Consider the following 18,390-nt stretch of genomic DNA (forward strand, 5'->3'; position numbering starts at 1 on the left):
GGAAGGCAGAGAGGATGCTCCACTGAACTCTGCCCCATCAGGCTCTATAGCAGCAGTGTGTTCAGTTCTGGGCGCTAGTTGAAAGGTTGGCAGAGTGGGTGGATGGGCAGCCAGGATGGGCAAGGGGCTCATCTGGGGAGGACGAGAATGGACGGGAACGGCCGTCCTCCAGAGGAGGGATCTCCCGAGGAGCAAAGAGGGCACATCGTCCCCAGGTGCTGTGAGCTCCCCCTCCTCGGAGGGCTTTGCCCAGAAGCTGGAGGACCAGCTCTCTGTGTATGGACAGACTCGAGGTTGCCAAGGGCCCTTCCCACCTCAGGCTTTGGAATGCTGGGCCTGGGTGTGAGCAGTGAATCCCCAGTGACTCTGTGATTTCCTGCTTGTCTCCTGCAGTCGGTGCCGCCGGCCTCCTGGCTGCTCCGTCTCCGGGCTCCAGGCATTTTCCCTGGTCTCCACCTCTTGGCTTCCTTCCTGTCTTCCTCCAGATGCCCTTGCCGTTAGCCCCTCGGTGTATCCTGTCTAGATCTCGTTTGCACATGGTTGTTTACATGTTGTTTCCTCCACTGTGCTGTGAGCTCCCGGAGTACAAGAGCCTACCCCCCGATGCTTGGTGCAGGGCTGGGCACATAGTAGGTGCTGAATGAAGATCATTGGCTTGTTGAAAGGGCAGGATTTTTTCAAGGACAGAAACTTCTCCATTTAGTAGATTAAGAACAGGAGTGTCTTGCAATATGTTTAACAACCCTCTCTCCAGGTTGGGGAAGGGGGGATGTAGCCACAGCACACTGATAGGTTTCATCTACATGATCTAATCCGGGGGTGGGGAACGTCTGGCCCTGAGCCAAATGAGCTGAGGAAATCCTTAGCTGAGTCCACCACAGGAATGATGAGCTGAAAACTAGGGTCAGGGATCTCTGGCTGCTTGAGTTCTCCAAGCTGATCATTTTGTTTGGTCACAAATGATGCTGTAAAGATCCAAATGGGCCCAGAAGGATCTAGACAATCAGCCAAACAACAGATCGAGCCCCAGCTTTTAGGCTTTGTCTCTTCCCAAGATAGCAAAGTTCCCTCCAAACTGGCCCAGAGGAGGAGGAGGCGGCGGTGGCGGCTCATACTTTTGCTGAAGTAATGGCCATGATGACATCCTGGCAGTTTTAGTGAAGCCTTTGTAACTGTCCCCGCTCTCGGGGCTGGGCTTCTGGGAACCACCAGGAACTTGGTCACAAGATTACAGGATCTGGAGCATCTGGATCCTGGAAGAGAAATATTATTTGCTCAGAGCCATATAGGGAGGAAATAGCAGTTATGGCAGTAACTCTTCTAACCCTCGAGCTCTTGTGCTCTGTTAGTCCTACCTTCGATAGTCAGCCTGACAAGTCTTTGGGAACCACCATACCCTCGAGAGGAGCCCATGTCTCCCTACACCAGGAGGTGGGCCCAACTTGAGTGAGCATGGGCATCTCCTGGAGCAGGAGGGATCCTTCATAAGGAGCGAATGTGAATTCTGGTCCTTCTGTTGAACCCATAAATTCAGAATCATATCTGATTACTGGGTAATGGTTTTGAAGGCAAATTATAAATCTCGATGAACTCATCTGTCAGTAAATAATAGAGGAGGGCTTTCAAGTTTAGTGAAGGGAAAGGTTATCATTGGGAAACTGCCTTGCTCTGGGAGGAGCCTTTCTGCTGGATTCCCTTCTGAGAAGAGGAGAAGGACCTGGGCTAGTTCCCAGGTCAGATCTCCAGTGGAACAAGCTGTTTGTGAACCCCAAGGCTTGCCTGTGATTTCTGCCAAGATCCATCACTTCTCCTAGGTCAGCCAAGGAAATTCACAGAACTGCTGCCCTTTTACCAAAAGGACTTTTCCTTCTTTAGGGTTTTTTCCCCTTGATTACATATTTGTATTACCATTCTTATGATTGGGTCAAAGGCACAGGCTCGGCTTAGCTTTTCTGTGTAGACTCCAAAACGTTAGAACCCGATTTTCCTCGTACGTTCGTTTCGTCTGCTAAACTACATAAACGACGTTCCGTTTTCATTGGAGGAACAGTCGGTATTCCTAGCCTTCCCATCTCTCTGGGGTTTCCTTTGCTTCCCTTGAAGAGAACTGGACTAGAAATCTGCATGAACAGAGCCTACTGGGAGAGGGAGAGGCCATTGAGGGTGAGATTATCTCTCAATCCTTTGCTCCCTAGTACATTGTATGTATGGAGATCTAGTTGGGTGCAGAGAAGCCAGTCCATTACGAAAACAGCTGATGTGTGTATTGGGTGGTCTCCCGCTTAAGAATCTCATTTGAATCCTCACAATAGTCCTGTAAGAGAGTAAGTGAAGGCCCTCTTTTCCATTTTACAGATGAGGAAACTGAGGCACCAGAAGTGTCCTAAGACACTTAGACTTAGAGCTGAAGGAACTTTATAGAGATTTGGGGTATGTAACTCAAGAATTGGCTTCCAGTTTTGGCCAATTAAGATAAAATTCTATTTTTAACTTTTAAGAAGTGAAAGTACAACTGTACCAATACCTCCCCTCTCACCTCCAGGATCAAAAACAACCTACCCCCCTTCCCCCATCTTTTCATTCAAGTTAATCCCCTCTCACCTACCACACCCTGTTGCATTCTGGGATCCAGAATCTCTCCCAGCTGCTGCTCTTACTAGAAGCTTTATCTGCAGGCTTGGGCGTGTTTCCTGCTAGTCCTCCAAGCCCTGAAAAGTCTGGCTTTCTTTCCCAGACCTCAGTCTCAGTGCCATCTTTCCATTGATTATTTCCAATTTATCCTGACTGGATGTTTGTATGTTGTCTCCCTCATTTGTCCGTGTGCTCCTGGAGGGCGCGGTCTGTGTTTTGCCTCCTTTTGTATCCCTGGCACACGGTGGGCACTTAATGCTTATTGACTGACTGACTATTCCTCTTGGTTCCTGTGCATTAAAAATAAATGAGAAAGTTCTGCAGGCAGACTTGCTAACAGTGAAAGCTGACCAATAGTGGGGATTATTGGGCTCCCCCTTGGAGGTGGAAGTGGGATGGGCGTTTGTCTGGGATGCGCCCAGAGCAGAGTTTGTCTGAGATCTGGATTGGTCCAGATGCCTCTCCTCTGACCCCATGGGCATCCCGGAGAAAGGAAGAGGGCATGGGAGTAAGAGTCAATAATGGGTGACCTCTGAAAGGCAGAGGACTTTCTCTCATCTGGTCCACAAGGGCTAGAAGGGGTGGGCTCCGTCTGGCAAGGCCGGTGGGCTCCCTCTTGGCCCAGTGGCAGGGGGCCACAAGGACCTGTTTGGAATGAGGGTGCGCCAACTGTCAGGGCACTATGGCCAGGCGGCCCAGGTCAGGAGGTGCCTGCGGTAGCACCGGCATTGCCAGGGACAGGCTGGAGAGAGCGTCCGTGTGGGTGACTGACCCCTGTCCCTTTTCGTTCCTTTCAGAAATGTTCCCACTGCCAGGAGCCAGGCGCCACTTTAGGCTGCTACAACAAAGGCTGCTCCTTCCGGTACCATTACCCGTGTGCCATCGATGCAGGTAAGTGCCCACGTGCCCCTAGCTCTAGAAGGGTCCAACCTGGAGACCCACTGCCTTTTTCTGCCATTCTCGCCTCTTTCTCCTCTTCCCTGTTTCTCCTACGGCACCCTGGAGAAGGAGCAGAAACAATGAGGGGGGAAGATGTGGACCCCAGAGGGCTGTATTTGAGCCTGTTCCTTCTTTGACCTTCTCCTTGGGGTCCTGCTGCTCTTGTGCAGGGGTCTCCTGTTAATAGAGCCGCGGTGCCAGCCCAGCTGGGCAGCACTCTGTGCTGAGAGGACGCCACCCCTCCCGCAATCATGACGTTTGATGAGAACTATTACTGTTATTGTGGTTATTCCCATGGTTTCTTGTGTGATTTCTCCATACAAATCATCAGAGATCAAGGTCTGTCCTGCATGGTCTCCACTGCCCCAACCCCCCCCTCCCCCAACATTTCACTTGGGTTCTCCATGGCTAGAAAGCAAAAGAATGTTCTGAGAGGGCAGAGGGGGATGGCGGGGACCCTCCCAACACTGTCACTGAAGTGAGCGGATGGGAGGAAAAGCCGAGTACCCGAAGAAAAGCCTCCTGAAATGATGCCAGCAGGAGCAGCGGGCACCAAGCCAGGATGGAAAAGAGATGAAGGAAATTGTGAAAAAATGCCATGAGAGGAAGCACGGCCGCTTGGAGGAGGGACGCCCAGCCCTCGGCTTCTCATCTCCTCAGGAAGGGAGCGGAGACTGGTGGCCGGCCGGCTCAGAACGGCTGCTTGGGGCCGTGGCCTGGCCTCACGGTGCTCACAGGCGAGGCTCGGGGAACACAGAAACGCCATGAGGGGCACGGGGTCGGGTGCCTGGCGTGGCCCTGCCCAACTGGCAGCCAGAGCACCCTCCCTCCACGACGTGACTCCCCGCTGCTGGGCAGACACGGCCCTGGCTCAGGTCCTCGTCACACCTCCTTGGCCCTGGGCCTTTCTCACGACCTCCTCGGTGGTCACCCTGCTTTGGAGTCCTCCACAGGCCCCCAAACTTGAGAAAGAATTCCCTCTTCCCTGGCCAGTCTGGCCCTCTGGCTGCACGGGCCTTGTCTGGGCCTGCTGTGCGTGCAGACCTGCCCGGGCCCGGAACAGTCTGGCTCTCTTTCCCAGGCCCCAGCCTGGGTGCCTTCTCTCCATTGATTATTTCCAACTTATCCCGACTGGGGGTTTGTCTGTTGTCTCCCTCCTTAGTCTGTGAGCTTGTGGGTTTTCATAGATGGGCCTGCTATTCCCGGGGGAGGCCTCCTGGCGCTGGCCCCAAGGGGGAGAGGCCCGACGGCCGGTCCACAGGCCGCAACGTGCGAGCAGAAAGGCAAACCAGGTCTGGGCCCTCGGGTCAGTCAGCATCCGGAGCAAGGGAAGGGAGAGTCCTGCCAGAGGCTCCGCCCAGGGAAAGTGCCCTCTGCACTGTCCACCCTGAGAGCAAGCCCGGAGCGGGCCGGAGGGACTGCTGACATGGGATGGGGCGGGGGGGGGGGGGGGGGGGGGAATGGGCCTGCCTGTCCCCGGAGGTCGGGCCCGAGAGGCAGATTCAGCCCCATCTCATTAGCAACAGTATCCAAAAGTAGCACAGACTATTCCCAGCGCTGGAAAATGCCCTTGGGGCAGGGATGGCAACCACCGCCAAGGGCGTTCTTCATGGGCTCGTGGCCACCAGCCCCCAGACTGCCCTTCCCTGGGTGAGTGTCCTTCAGTGACCAGCTCAGCCCTTGGAGGCTGCCCCACACCATGGAGAGCAGAGAGCCTCAGGGCTTCCCCCTTCCTAAGGCACGTGGTCTAAAATGTCTGTGTGGGACGGGGAAGAGCAGCAGCCGGTTGGCGCGGCCCCCGTGTCTCCAGGCCTCGGCTCGGTCCCGGAGGAGCCGCTCCGGGAGACAATGGGCGCCCTGTGACCCAATGGCACGTCCATGGATGCGGCTTCTTTTCTGGATTTTCCAAAGAGCCTCCCCTCCCATCAGACCCGGCGCCCATGGAGCAGTTCTCTAGAGCAGGAATCACATCAGGGGCTGTGGCCGGTTCTCTATAGCGCCCTGGCAGGGAAGGTCTCGGCTCTGTCGAGGTGTTGCCTGCCCCCACCCATGGAAAGCCATTGGTGTCTCAGAGAAAACTTGGATTCCTCCAATATCTCCATGGAAACGGCTCTCGGTTGAGTAGACGTGCTGGCTGGGAGGCTTTTACCCCTGGCCTGGGGCCGGGCTGGCTCTCTGACCTCCCTCTCGATTCACACCAGAGTTGGAGCAGGGGTTCTGGAGCAGGGGTTCTCAGGAACTGGAAGCCTTCCCTCCCTGCAGACAGCGAGCTTGGTGACTCAGTAGTAATCCTTCCGCAGAGGGAGCAGCCTTCCTGGAGGAGGTCTCTCTCTGTGCCCTCTGGTGCCCAGTCACCTCCCTGAGAAGAGCTGCCCGCTTCCCTCTGGGCCAATGCCTTTGTGGCGCCTCCTGCTGCAGCCTCAGAAGCTTGGCCCAGGCTCAGGGCCATCCCCGGCCCCCCAGTGTACCCCATCTTTGCTGCTTATCACTGCCCTGGGAGCTCTCTGCCTGTCGCTGATCCCCCCACGGGAGGGGTGTGGCAGGGCCCACATAGGGAGGATTCACCCCAAGCCCATCCTTCCTGGTCTCTCCAGCTTCTGGGAGCATTTTTGAGATACGTGGGTTGGAGTGAGCCATCATGCCAGGAGGGAGCTTGTTGTCCCTGCCCCAAGGGCTTTCTTTCTCAGGTAAAGCAGGGAGGCTGCCTGCCTGGGCAGGAAAGGCTGGAAGGTTTCCTTCGGGTGCTTCCCTGCGCTCTCGCAACCATGGCGGTGTTGCCCAAGAGCCTCCATGGGGGGGGGGGGGTCTCCCTGGTGCCCAGAGGTTTTAGAATTGGGGCCACAGGGGGTTTGGGCTGGTGCGCCCGAGCTCCCCCACCTCACTCCTGTTTCTGTGGTGGGTGGGAGCCCAGTGGGAAGAGGCCTGGGCCGCCTGTCAGGGAAGGATGAGAGTGTTTGTGTGCCAGGATTCCTGCTGCCAGAGGGAGGCTTGGGGAAAACACTCTGCCCCTCCCCCCTCTCTCCTCCCCTGCTCCTCTCCTCCTTTCCCCCTCCCCTTCCCTCCCTCTGCCCCTCCTTTTCCTCTACCCCCCCCCCCACTGTTTTCCCCTCCCTTTCTCTGTCTCTGTCTCCCTCCCTCCTCATTCATCTCTTGCTCTTTCATCCTTTAAGACTTGAGGCTGCAGCACAAGCACTTGGGCCTGGGTGGCAGCTGCCCTCCCTTTGCTGAACGTTTTTGTCATTGTGCAGGGCAGGGAGGGAATCTTAAACCGAGTCAGGTTGTCTTCCTGAAGGCTCCGTCCCCCCCCTTAGGGCTTCCCCAGGGGCCATCTCCCAGCAGCCCAGGGCTTGAGGCGCAGTCTCTCAGAGATGGATAAGAACGCAGGCTCAGAGAGACCAAGCCCCAAGTCTCCTCTCTGGGCCCGTTGGCGGCTCCCATCCTGGCCGGGGAGACCCGCCCCCCACGGCTTGGGCTCGCTGGGGCCGAGGCCCCGAGTACCCCCCGCAGCCTGGCACCAGAGGAGTGCCTCTGAGGCCCAGGTAGCACTGGAGGCTCCCCAGGGCTCAGGCTGTCTGTCCCCCGCTGTTCCCTAAGCTCTTCTGGCAGATTGGAGCAGCGGGGAACCTTGGTCACGCTGTGTACTTGTGGGTTTTAAATTAACACGTGTTATTTACTGCCATGCTATTTGCCAGCAGGGGGAGGGGGCTGCAAGGTAGAAATGACTTGCTAAGCCCTCGAGCCTTGGGACAGGTCAGCCTGGGGGCTCCTGGAGCTGGCAGAACTGAGCCTTGCGGCCGCGTTTGCTCCTCAGGAAGCTGCCAAGCCTTCAGGCCGCTCTCACTGCCCGGCTCTGGGACCTCAAGCCAGGTGTCTCTCGGAGGTCTCTAGAGCCACCAGCACTGGGCATGACTAGCCCCATCTCCCCTCTGAGAGGATCACTAGGCCGGGGGTGCCCCCATTGCCTCCTGCTGTATGAGGTCATGGTTTTTAATCTCCACAAAATTGCAGACTGGGAACCAGAAGTGAGTGGGTCAATGGTGAGAGGTTCAGGGTGAGCCCCAGATCGGTGACCCCTCCGAAAAGTAGTGATTCAGGGATCTGCCCTTGGCCCCATCCTGTTCCGCGTGCTGTGAAAACTGGGAGGTGGATGCTCATTACATTTGCAAATGACACGAAGCGGGAGACTGTACAGCTACAGTCAGTGACGGAATGGGATCCGGAAACCTCTCCAGGGGGGAACCGTGGGCCAGGGAAGCGTGTGAGAAGCGACGTCACAGGTCCACGGTGGGAGAAGCAGAGCGGCCGCCATTAGTGGGCACAGGACCCCGCGGGATCCAGCCTTCCGAGCTGGCGATCCAGAAAGAGATGCTGCGTGGGGCTCTCCTAGGAGGATTCGGGGTCTGGTGGGCGGAGCTCTGCTCCCCTGTACCCAGAGACCACATTTTTAAAGACTTTTGGGGCCTCCAGAAGAGGCAAGACCAAGGCTCCCTCCCCGCCGCCCCCCCCCCCCCCGAGAGCAGCGGAAGGAAGTGGGGATCCGGAGTCCAAACAAGAAGAATGCTGGGAGATTTCTCTTCAGGTATCAGCGGTTCCCTGACTTGGGGAAGAGAGAGTCTGTGAGGCCTGTGGCCCTGAAGGCGGTGGGACACAAGCTGAGACACATTTGGAGCCAGCTAGAGCGGTCCCCATGGAACACCCCCCTCACACATCCTTTAGGGCCCAGCTCAGAGGCCCGTCATCCAGGCCCTCCTCCCCGAGCTGATCTCTCCTCAGCCCACGTCCGTGCCCTCCACGCCCCTTCAGAGGGAAAGGCCGGATCCGTGTATGTTGTTGGGTCCTGGGTGTTGGGGGCTCGCGCTATGGGCATCAAGTCCCCCCTCGGCAGAAGGGTCTGGGGGCCGACTTGTCCGTGCCCCAGTGCAGAGGTGCAGCTCCCGCTCTGGGTGGGGTCGGAGCTCTCTGGGCTTTTGTTCCAGGAGCCAGAAGAAGTGCTACAGCCATCAGAGCTGGCATTGGGTGGTGGCTGCCAGGGGCCCGGCGCCATGCCCAGCGCGCTGCAAGTCCATCCTCACAACCATCCGGGGAGGGGGGGCTGAAAAAAGAGAACAGACTTGTCCCAGAGCTTGGGGCCAGCCTGACCTCTCTCCTCCACCTTGAAAAGTGGGAACACTCACAGCGGCGCGCTCTGCTCCAGAGGAAAGGGGACGGCGTGTGAGCGTGCTCCGAGGCTGCTGTGCCCCTGGGGCCTTGCTGGCAAGCTCCAGCTCAGCCGTCCCACGGACCCCAGTGAGGCCGGACGCCATGAGGGGGAGGGCGGGCTGGTCTGCCCGTGGGTCTGCTGTGGGGAATCTGGGGCTCCATGTGTCTGATGCGTCACTTCTGTATTCCAGATTGTTTACTAAATGAAGAGAACTTCTCAGTGAGGTGCCCCAAGCACAAGGTAAGATCTGCCCCCCTCCCCCAATTCCCACTCAGCTTCTTGACCTTGACCAGCCTGCTCTGGGCCTTGACCTTTCTGCAGCTGGAGGTCGTGACTGCAGGAAGATTCTGGAGGCCTGCCTGCCTGGGGAAGCGTTCAGGGAGGACTCTGGACTGCTCTGTCAGGAACTTCTCTGGGGCAGGGGGGTGTGGAGGGGGTTCCTAGTTGGGGGGGGTTGTTTTGGTTTGGTTGTTTTCATTTAACCCACAAATGAATAGTTCTCTGCTACTCTGCTGGCTCTGGGCCACCTCGGTGTCCCTAGGAGCCCCGGGGGAGCGGAGGGAAGCTTTGGGGACCACAGGTCCTTCCTCAGGGGGGAATTCTCGTGCCTGTGGCCCAAGGGGGTCGGCTGACGGATGAGGGGATTGGGGTGGTGCTAAAGGAGGTGTGAGGTTCTCGTGTGCTTCTCCTTTCGGATGTCCAGAGTGAGGTTGGCCCCTCGGCCTCCGCAGCGGCCCTCTCTCCCACCTCCCTGGGCTGGAGCAGCGTAGGGGCTCAGTGGCCCGTTCAGTCCTGTCAGGGAGGAGGAGCCCCTGGCCCCTTCCCCATCCGAGGTGATGCCAACACCCGGGGGAGTGAGCCAAGATCCCTGGGCGCCCGGGCGCCCACGTTCCGCTCTTAGAGAAGCTTCTGGGGGTCCCTACTGACTGTCTTTTTCTCTCCTCTTCCATGTGTCCTTCCCTCTTGGCCATCCCGCCTCCTGTCTGCCTCCTGCTGCTCTCTCCGTCTCCTCTCGGCTTGCCGGCGTCAGCCTCCCCTGCCCTGCTCTCTTCCCCCCTTGCAGAACAAGACGGTGAAGGGCAGCCTCAGCACAGAGCAGTCGGAGCGGGGCTGAGGGGGGCACTGTGCCCGTGGGAATGGAAATTAAAGAAGCACAGGTGAGTTGGGGGCACCATCCCACCCCCACCCCAGCCAGCTTCTCTCTCCTGGCCCTCCTGACGCCACCTTTCCTTTCTATGTGTCTTTCGTGACCCCCAGGGCCGACAGGTTGACGCAGTTTGGTGGGAAGGCGCGGGCGCTGAGCCCGTCCTCTCCCGGGTTAGGGCAGGAAGATTGGTCGCTGGGAACCTGGGGATCTCAGAGTGGGCCTCCCCAAGCAGAGGCGGACTGAAGGGACTAGGAAGCAGTGAAGGCCACGTGGGCTGCTCTCAGCTGCTCTCGGTAGTTCTTGCTTTCCTCGCCTTGGCCCGGCGTCCTGGGGACGCCCAGTGAGCCTCGCCTGCCCCTGCTGGCAGCCCCACCGTGGAGGCCCGGACTTCCTCTGGCTCACTCGCTCTGCAGTGGCTGACCGAGGCGCCGGGCCCAGGCTGCAGCGTCCGCTGCTCCACAGGGTTGGGGGACCTCCACTTCTGGTCTTTCCTTCCGGCCTTCCTCTTGTCTTTCCTCCGGAGCCCCGGGGTGTGGGGGGACACCGAGAAGCCATGGCAGGAGTAAACACGAAGCTATAAAATGTACTGCGGCAGGCTTGGGGTCAGGCTGAGTCCTCTTGAGGAGTCTTACTCAGAGCTTCCAGAGAGCATTCTAGAGGCCAGCCCAAGAATTAGGGGTCGCCCACTGCTCCACTGGGAGCTCAGGCCCCCGGGGAGGCCCCTTAGCGCCCCTGGTGCTGCCGAGGTTTGCTGCCTTGGGTCTGGGGGATCACCCGGCGGCGGCCCCTCTCTGCTGCAGCGGCCTTAACCGTTAGGCGGTTTGCATGATGGTCGGTGAACGTGACTGACCAGGAAGCGCTCGTCACACTTGTTGGTCTAGTGAGAGAAGTGCCCCGTGATGGCCGGGGGAGGGGGGAGGGGGGAGGGGTTATGCACTAGGATCATCAGGCACAAAGCGGGGGGGACACTAGAGAGTGGGCGATGGCAGATTGAGGAGGGCCCTGAATGCCGCAGGAAAGAAATGGGACTTTACCTGCTCTTAGAGAAGGGTCGGCTGGCTGCCTGTGAGGGAGATTGCAGGGGAGGGTGCAAAAGAAACACCGCCTTTCTCTACCTTGTCTCGGGGGTCTGTGGGATCTGGTCCTAGCCAGGGTTAAAGGGGAAGAGGGCCCCCCCCAAGAGAGGAGGCCCTTCCTGGGCTCTCCCAGCTCAGCCTCTTGGGCAGAGCCAGAACCGGTGGGAGACAAAGGCCTTGGATTTGAGGTCCCCAGATATGAGTTTGAATCTGGAGAAGGGGTGGCAGTTTGAGGCAGTTACTTATTGACCCCCTGTGGGACCGTGGCTCCTCTCTGTCTGACCCGGAAAAGCAGGCTGGGACTTTGGGAGAGGAAGGAAGCCGCCCCTTTGCCCAGGGATATTGGGCGGCCTCGGAGAGTGGCCAGAAGGCCTTGGGCCCCTGGGTTGATTCCATCTAAAAAGCTCTAGGGTCATTGGTGCTTCCCCAGGTAAAGAGGCTCAACTCTGACGAGCTGTGCCCTCAGAAAGCCTGTCAGGAGGCCCAGCTCAGGCCCATGGCGCCTTGGCAAAGGTTCCGAGCCTGTAAAACCTTGGGCTAGATCCTCCCCGAGGCTCTTCTGGGGGACGGTCCTCCATGGCCCTTCCCCATCATCGCTTACAGTGAGACGCCAGGCTTACCTTTGTGGATTGGGGCAGAGATGAATTCTAGCTCCTCCTCCAGTTTCACAACCAGCCCTTCACGGTCATGGTTGGCCTGGGCTGGGGATTGCTTCTAACAACATCCAGTGGCGAGCACTTAGCACGTGCCAGGCCCACAAATGCCAAAAAAGGATCCGCTCCTGCTCTGGGCGAGTTCCCCGTCTCTCCAGCGGTACTAGGGCTCGGGAGGCCTTTCTAAATGCTAGTTGAGTGTGTGGCTGTCAGTGTCCTCGGAGCTGTAGAAAAAGGGCAGCGTTGGGCGACAGGGCACACTTAGCCAGAGCCCCTCTGCCCCAACCCAGGCCTGAGATCCCATACGGCCTGGCCGGCCCGTCCCCATTGCCCTGTCTTTGGTCTGTCCTCCTTCCTACCCCAATGTGCCCCCAAGGCCTTGAGACTCTCAGGGTTTGAGTGTTTGGTGCTTCTCGTGCTCCCGGAATTGCCGCTCAGGGTGCCCTGCTGTGGAGCCGGGGGGGGGGGGGGGGGGGGGGGGGGGGGGGGGGGGGGGGGGGGGGGGGGGGGGGGGGGGGGGGGGGGGGGGGGGGGGGGGGGGGGGGAGGAGAGATGGTTCTTCCGGGCCCCTGGGCGGGGTGTGTCGTCAGACACCCCGTGGTTTCAGTAACAAGATGAACATCAGGAGAGGAAAGACTTCCTGTCCATGGTGACCCAGGCCGAAACCCCAGCAGCTCCCAGAGGAATCGTGGCGATGAGCCGACATCTCTGAAGCCCTTTTAAAGGGAAAAGACATTTTCCTCCCTGCCCCTGGGGGGTCACATGTGCTGAGTGGATTCACATCAGTTGTCCCATCAGTCTAGGGGCCCCTTCCTTCCAGGCCCCTCCCATCCCAGACCACACAGGAGCCCAGACCTGGATCCCTGGACATCAGGTCTGGAGTAGGAATCCCTTCCGCCATTGCCAGGCTCATACCCTTTCCTGAGCTCGTCTATGAGTTGGCAGCTGGTGGCCTGGGGGGTGGAGGAGGCCTGGCTGCAGGAATTCCAGAGTGTCCCCTGTCTTGACATTGGCTGTGTGACCTTGGACAAGTCCTCTAACTTAGCCTCAGTTTCCTCATCTGCAAAAAAGAAAAGTCAGTCCACAAGCTGGATAGGTAAAGAGGGATGAGATGAGAGTAGCTGGTGCCATGAGTTCCAGTTCTGCTCTCTACTATTGGGACAGTTAGAGCTCCAGTAGTACCAAGGATGTGACACTGGGCGGGGGGGCGGAGGTGGGGTATGTGCAGCATAAGAGGGGGCTGGAGCCTCCCTACTCCATTGAGCTTTTCTCTGAATGACTTGATAGTCTTTGCAGCTTTGCAGCAGAACTCCCCTGCCTCTGCTCCAACTCCGTGCTTGGCAGGCTGGGGGGAGCCAGGAGCTCCCCACGTTGTGTAGGGCCGTTGTTTGGGACCTTCTCTCTTGGGGGCAGACTTTGGGGGCACATCGGCGCGTTGGGCTCGGAGGTGGAAGGCATCGGGCACCAGACTTCTCAGCAGGGAACAAGAATTGTTGGGGGCCTAGCGTTTATTTCCCACAGAGCCCTGAGGTGTCTCAGTTGGAGGGCAAAGCCTTGACTCGAGGAAGGGGCAAATTTGGTGGAATTGGTTGGGTTTTGCTCCTGTGACTTAAGTGTGTAAAGTAGCACTCCCCACAGGTTTCCCCAGGGCCCGGGCACCCCACAGTCCCAGAAAGCGTTTCCTTGTGTATCTTATCGACGAGGATCAGTTTGTCTGTGGGTCCCAGCACGGGCGTGGCGGCAGGGAGCCAGAGGCAGGGAGGAAAGCTTGTCCCTGTCCCTTCAAGGCCTTGGACTGATGACAGGCAGGTCAGGGCAGGTGATGAGGCTCCGCCGGCAGCGTCCTCGGGGAGCCGGTCAGCTCCTCCGCGTGTCCTGCATCCCTCTGGCTGACTTCAGCTCCCCGGCTTGCTTCGGTCTGTTGGGAACCAGGGCTGTGGCGGGGAGGGCGCGTCCTAGGATGGGGAGAAAAAGCTCCTGGATGGAAATGAGTAGCCGTGAGACCCAGGACGCGGGCCCCGTGGGGTGGGAAGTGGGTCCCTCCCGCTTGATGCCTGAAGAGCGCCCGACGCCATTCCCCCACAACCCTGTCTTCCCAGAGAATCTGCCTCCCACCTTGCCGGAGGGACACGGGGCAGCCGCGCCTCTCATCTCTCGCCTCTTCCCTTGCAGGTTAGACTGTTGAGATAAGAAGGTGGTGGACGCTCGTGACGGAATGGAATCTGTCCCACTGTGCAGCCACGACCCACCCCCACCCCCACCCCTGATGTGCCTGCCAATGCCAGCACTCCCTTCATCAATTCGTACATCCCACGTGACTGGTGACGCCACAGGAAATGCCCAAGGAGTCCGAATGGCTGTTTCCATGGACGCAGTCTTCATAGTGACAATGTGGGGAGGGTGGGGGGGTGGGTGAGGGAGGGGGGAAGGGAGTAGGGTGGGGGGACTTAAAAGGGAGGGATAAAAAAATATATATATATAAATCTATTTTTAGTCTGGAAAGACTTTGTTTAAATGAAAGGTGCGCTATCCCTTTTTATCCACCTGGTTCTATTTTCAAATTATCCAGAATTCCAAATTTGTCACCAGGACAGCAAAATTGAAATGTGAAATTGAATCAGAGGCCCCAGACTAAGAGCTCTCTCCTTGGGAAAGAGGCCGAGGAGGGAAGCCCAGGCTTGTCTCACGCCAATCTCGCCAACACTACGCCCAAGATTTAAAAGCAAACCGACCACGCCAAATCCATTCTTTTTGTGATGAATTTGTCTCCTAGTAGGAGGGTTTCGGGGTGGGGGGGGAATGGGGAGGTCAGGGAAAGTTCATGTTTTCCAGAGTGGGGGATGATGTTTAAACACACAGACATACACATGCAAGAAAAAAAAAATAAATTTTTTTTTTCATTTCAAGAAACACTATTTATTTATTTTTTTTTTTTAAATTTTGATTTTGGGGTCAAAGTTAACGGTAGAAGCCCCAGAGCCCACGGCGGTCCCTCAGGTCACTCGTCAGACTGCTCGGACCCGAGGGAGCCGCCGCTCCCAGGTGGTCCCCGTGTCCACGGGGCGGCCCGGCAGCCAGTGGGCAGGTCGGCCTCTGGAGGGGTGCGGGGGGGGGGGGAGCCCCTGCCTGTCCTGCAGACAGCCAGAAGGACTTTCCACCCTCATGACATTCCGGGAAGCTGAGCAGCGGGGGAACGGAAGGCATTGATTTCTCTGCCTGCTGGGACAGGGAGGTTCCATGCTTAGGGAATCAATGGGGGTTAAGCTGACCAGGAAAAAACCCAGTTAACCCGTATTTTCTTTCTTTACTTTGCTTTTTATAAAGGAAGGTGGGGGTGTCAGTGTGACGGCCCCGTACTCTATGATTCTTTCTGTTGTTTCTGGTTTGGTTTTGTAAATCGTATCATTTTTCAACATGAGTTTTAAAAAAAGAAAAACCTATAAAAAAATTCTTGTTAAGGCCTTAAGAAGGGGTTAGTGCATCTTTCAGGGGTCACTCTGCCATGGGGATTAAAATAGCTGTTTCACAAACAGTTTTATTTAAAAAAAAAAAAAAAAACCACCAAAAAAACTAATAAACTTCATTTTAACCTCGCTGCCTTTTGGTTTCATGAAAACAGCGCGTCTTCTTCCCCTCCACCCTTACCTACTCCCGCCGGGCCTGGCCCCAGGTCAGCTGGTATCGCTGCCCCTCTTGGGGGGGGGGGCATCCTCCCAGATCGGATCAGGGGCTCGCCTGGGTCCTGTCCTCAGTGGAGCGGGCCGTTGTGTCCCTGCAACGAGCCTGGGCTTTCTCTGAGGTAAAACGGGGACTGAATAACAGAGCTATGGAAGGGGTCGGCTCTGGTCCAGAGGCCCCTGGCTTTCATCTCCATCCTCCTGGGCCCTCCGGAGCCTCCTTCCTCACCGCCTTCCTGGGGGAGCTGCCCCAGTCTGGGGAGGGGAATCCCGTGCCCTTCCACAGACAGGGTGCTGGCTCCACGTGAAGGGGTAGAACCGAGGCAGGCCGCCACCGCCGCCACATTGAAATTCCAGGTGGCCTGAGCGCTTATTTCCAATCAACATTAATTTTAAAGGTTATAGGAAAATAACACAATGTTAATGGATTTTTAAAAATTAATGAGAACAAAAAATACTGGGAGGAATACTATGCAATGCTAATAAGCAATTATAAAGGGTTAGCCTTGTCTGGCCGTCCATTTAAGGTTGCAAATGGCAGATTAATTTTTTTTAATGGGCACATCAGCCAAGTCGTCAGTTTCTCATTTGGGCCGGACTGTGGAGGGAAGGTGCTCGTGGGAGGTTTCGGGCCAGGGGTCACATTCAGACCGCACGTCGCAGGTATACAAATAGAAACCTGAACTGGACCGAGTTCATCGGGCAATTCTGTGCGAAGGGGTGAACCTGCAGAGCCCCCCTCAGAACTGATTTCAGGTAGACTGCCCAAATCTCCCCATGTCTGGGGTCCCCAACAGAGGGAGGGCGGGGGGGTTTTGAGAGCAACGCAACACAAAGCTCGGGCGGTGGGCCCCAAAAGACAGCAATAGCTTGCTGTCGATTTCATTTTTTAGGCCAAAAACAATTTTTTTTTTAATTTTCTAATGTGATTTTTAAGATTCGATTTCCTTTTTAAATGGAATGTTGATCTCCTTTATTACATTTTTGTTTGTTTTGTTAAATTGTTCCTGACTGCATTTTAATCAGGTTCTGGGAGCGGGCCCTGTGTCTGCCACCTCTGGCCCAGGAGTGGAATAGTGAGCCTGGGTGGAGACGTGGCCAGACAATAACCTGGGAAAGGAAGGGGGTCTTTCACACACTCCAGGCTTGACGGCGGCCAACGGTGACGTAGCCTTGTATTCCCAGGGCCGTTAGGGGTTTATGGCACCCAGTGCCGGAGGAAGGGCAGACCCCCAAGCCGAGTGACCAGAGCCAAGGACCAGACTGGCCCTGGGGCAACAAGCACCTCAGCGCCCTGGACCTTGGTTTTCTTAGCCACAGATGCTGCTCTAAATGCTGTGGGTGCCGTCTCAGGGCAGGCGTGACTGACAAGCGTGCCCAGAGGAAGGCGCTCAGGATGATGGGGCCATATGAAGTTCTAGGGGTTCAGCCTGCAGAAGGCCTGACATGGGGCTGCCTGAAAACATCTGAACAGAGAACTGTCATGGTCATCGAGAAAGGGACTCATTGACTTGCACATCTTGGGGCTAACGAGGCCACAGATTCCCCATTTGTGGGAAATGGCCACCTCTGAGACTGGGGACTCCACTCGTGGCTGCCCAGGGAGATCTTGGACTGCTCAGGAGACAACAAAGGGGGATGGCGAGGAACTAGACCCTCCTTCACAAAGCCGGGGGCTGGCCCTGGCACAGCGAGCTCCAAGGGCTCCCTAGCACTTCCAAGCCAAAATATCCCCTCCCCACTTCGGGCACTGAACAACCCGTCTGCCTCCTATGCTGGTCATGGATTCCCCTTCCTGCCCTCCGGCCCCCACCTTCACACACAATGTGCCTTCTCACCTCCAAGCTTTCGAACTGCTACCTCCCTATGGGAATGCCTTCCCCCTCACCCACCTCCGGGAGGGCCTGAATTCAAGCTCCATTTTCTGACCCACCTACTTTCCCCTACTCCCTACTTTATGCAAATCTGATCACACACACACATACACACACATGTGCTGGACCCATTTGAAGAAAAGCTCCTCGAGGGCAGAGATTTTCCCATTTTCCATCACACCCCCAATACTCAGCACACTGCCTGGCAGCTAATAAATGTTTATTGACTGATTTCTGCAATAACTTCGGAAATTTTACCCAGCATGCACCTCCCTTGTGTCTCCTTGGTCTAGCCCAGCTGTTCATTTTAATTTTCTTCAGTACCGTTTCTACTTCCATATGCAGCATTTTGGGGACTGCAGGAGTCCAAGTGTGGGAGCTCTGCGGTTACTGATGAAGGAAAGGAAAATCTTAAAAGATCTTTTCCATTTTTCATCTTGTTTAATGATTTTCTCTCTTATTTGGATCTCTCCCTAAGCTTTCTATAAATCCCCTTTGCTTCCTTGCCTCCTCCCGGCCCCATCTTAATGTTTTCTGTGGCTTTTAATCTCCTATTTTTTAGATTTTACCCATGAATTAAAGGGGGGGGTGACCCTTTTTGTGTGCCCTGGTTCTCTCTGGCGGTCTTGTGGGGCCTTTGGGCATCTCAGAACCTTAAGTGCCCCAAATGAAGTACCTAGGATGGCAAAGGAAACCGGTTATATTGAAATATAGTTTTAATTTTTAAATGTTTCATAGACCCCAGGCTAAGAATACCTGATTTAAACCCAAGTTGCTTTCAGCTACGGTCCTCCTCTGGTTGGGACCACTGGCATTGGCTGGCCAAGGTTGTTTGCACCTCATTGTGACACTTGATTCATGTAGGATCATGGAGTGATAGGAAAAAGTGAACTCCTAAGTCCATGTCTGTTCCTTTGTCCATTTCCTGGTATCGTTGTCTTGTTTAAACGGGTGAGACGGGAGCTGCCCGGGTCGCTCCCCACATTTTCTCACTTTTATTCTGTTTTGATGTCAGTTTTCCCCTTTGTTCTAACAAGGCCACGTTCCTGCTGCACGCAGACAGCTGGTGATGCAGGTAAAAGGCCCCTTCCTGTCAGAACGCAGAATGTTTTGTGACACACTCGGCGCTCAGGACGTCCAGGCCTCCAGAGACTTCTGACACGAGAGGTGAGCAGTGCTTTTTAGTCTATGGG

The 18,390-nt window shown here is 56.4% G+C and overlaps 1 protein-coding gene across 3 annotated transcripts in view; it reads left to right on the plus strand.

Annotated features, from left to right (window-relative positions):
• TCF20 (transcription factor 20) overlaps positions 1 to 14,049 on the plus strand; it is a 95,159-nt gene extending 81,110 nt beyond the window's left edge. For 2 of the 3 annotated variants that reach the window (XM_031938534.1, XM_031938532.1), the window contains exons 3-6: positions 3,429 to 3,522; positions 8,961 to 9,010; positions 9,801 to 9,927; positions 13,819 to 14,049. In XM_031938534.1, coding sequence (XP_031794394.1) covers positions 3,429 to 3,522; positions 8,961 to 9,010; positions 9,801 to 9,884 — 228 coding nt within the window. In that variant the 3' untranslated portion in view covers positions 9,885 to 9,927; positions 13,819 to 14,049. The remainder of the gene's footprint in view (positions 1 to 3,428; positions 3,523 to 8,960; positions 9,011 to 9,800; positions 9,928 to 13,818) is intronic. The other variant, XM_031938535.1, reaches the window with a different exon arrangement.
• The last annotated feature ends 4,341 nt before the right edge of the window (positions 14,050 to 18,390 follow it).

Source organism: Sarcophilus harrisii, chromosome 5 (genome assembly GCF_902635505.1).
Source record: "Sarcophilus harrisii chromosome 5, mSarHar1.11, whole genome shotgun sequence".
NCBI classification, from domain to species: domain Eukaryota; kingdom Metazoa; phylum Chordata; class Mammalia; order Dasyuromorphia; family Dasyuridae; genus Sarcophilus; species Sarcophilus harrisii.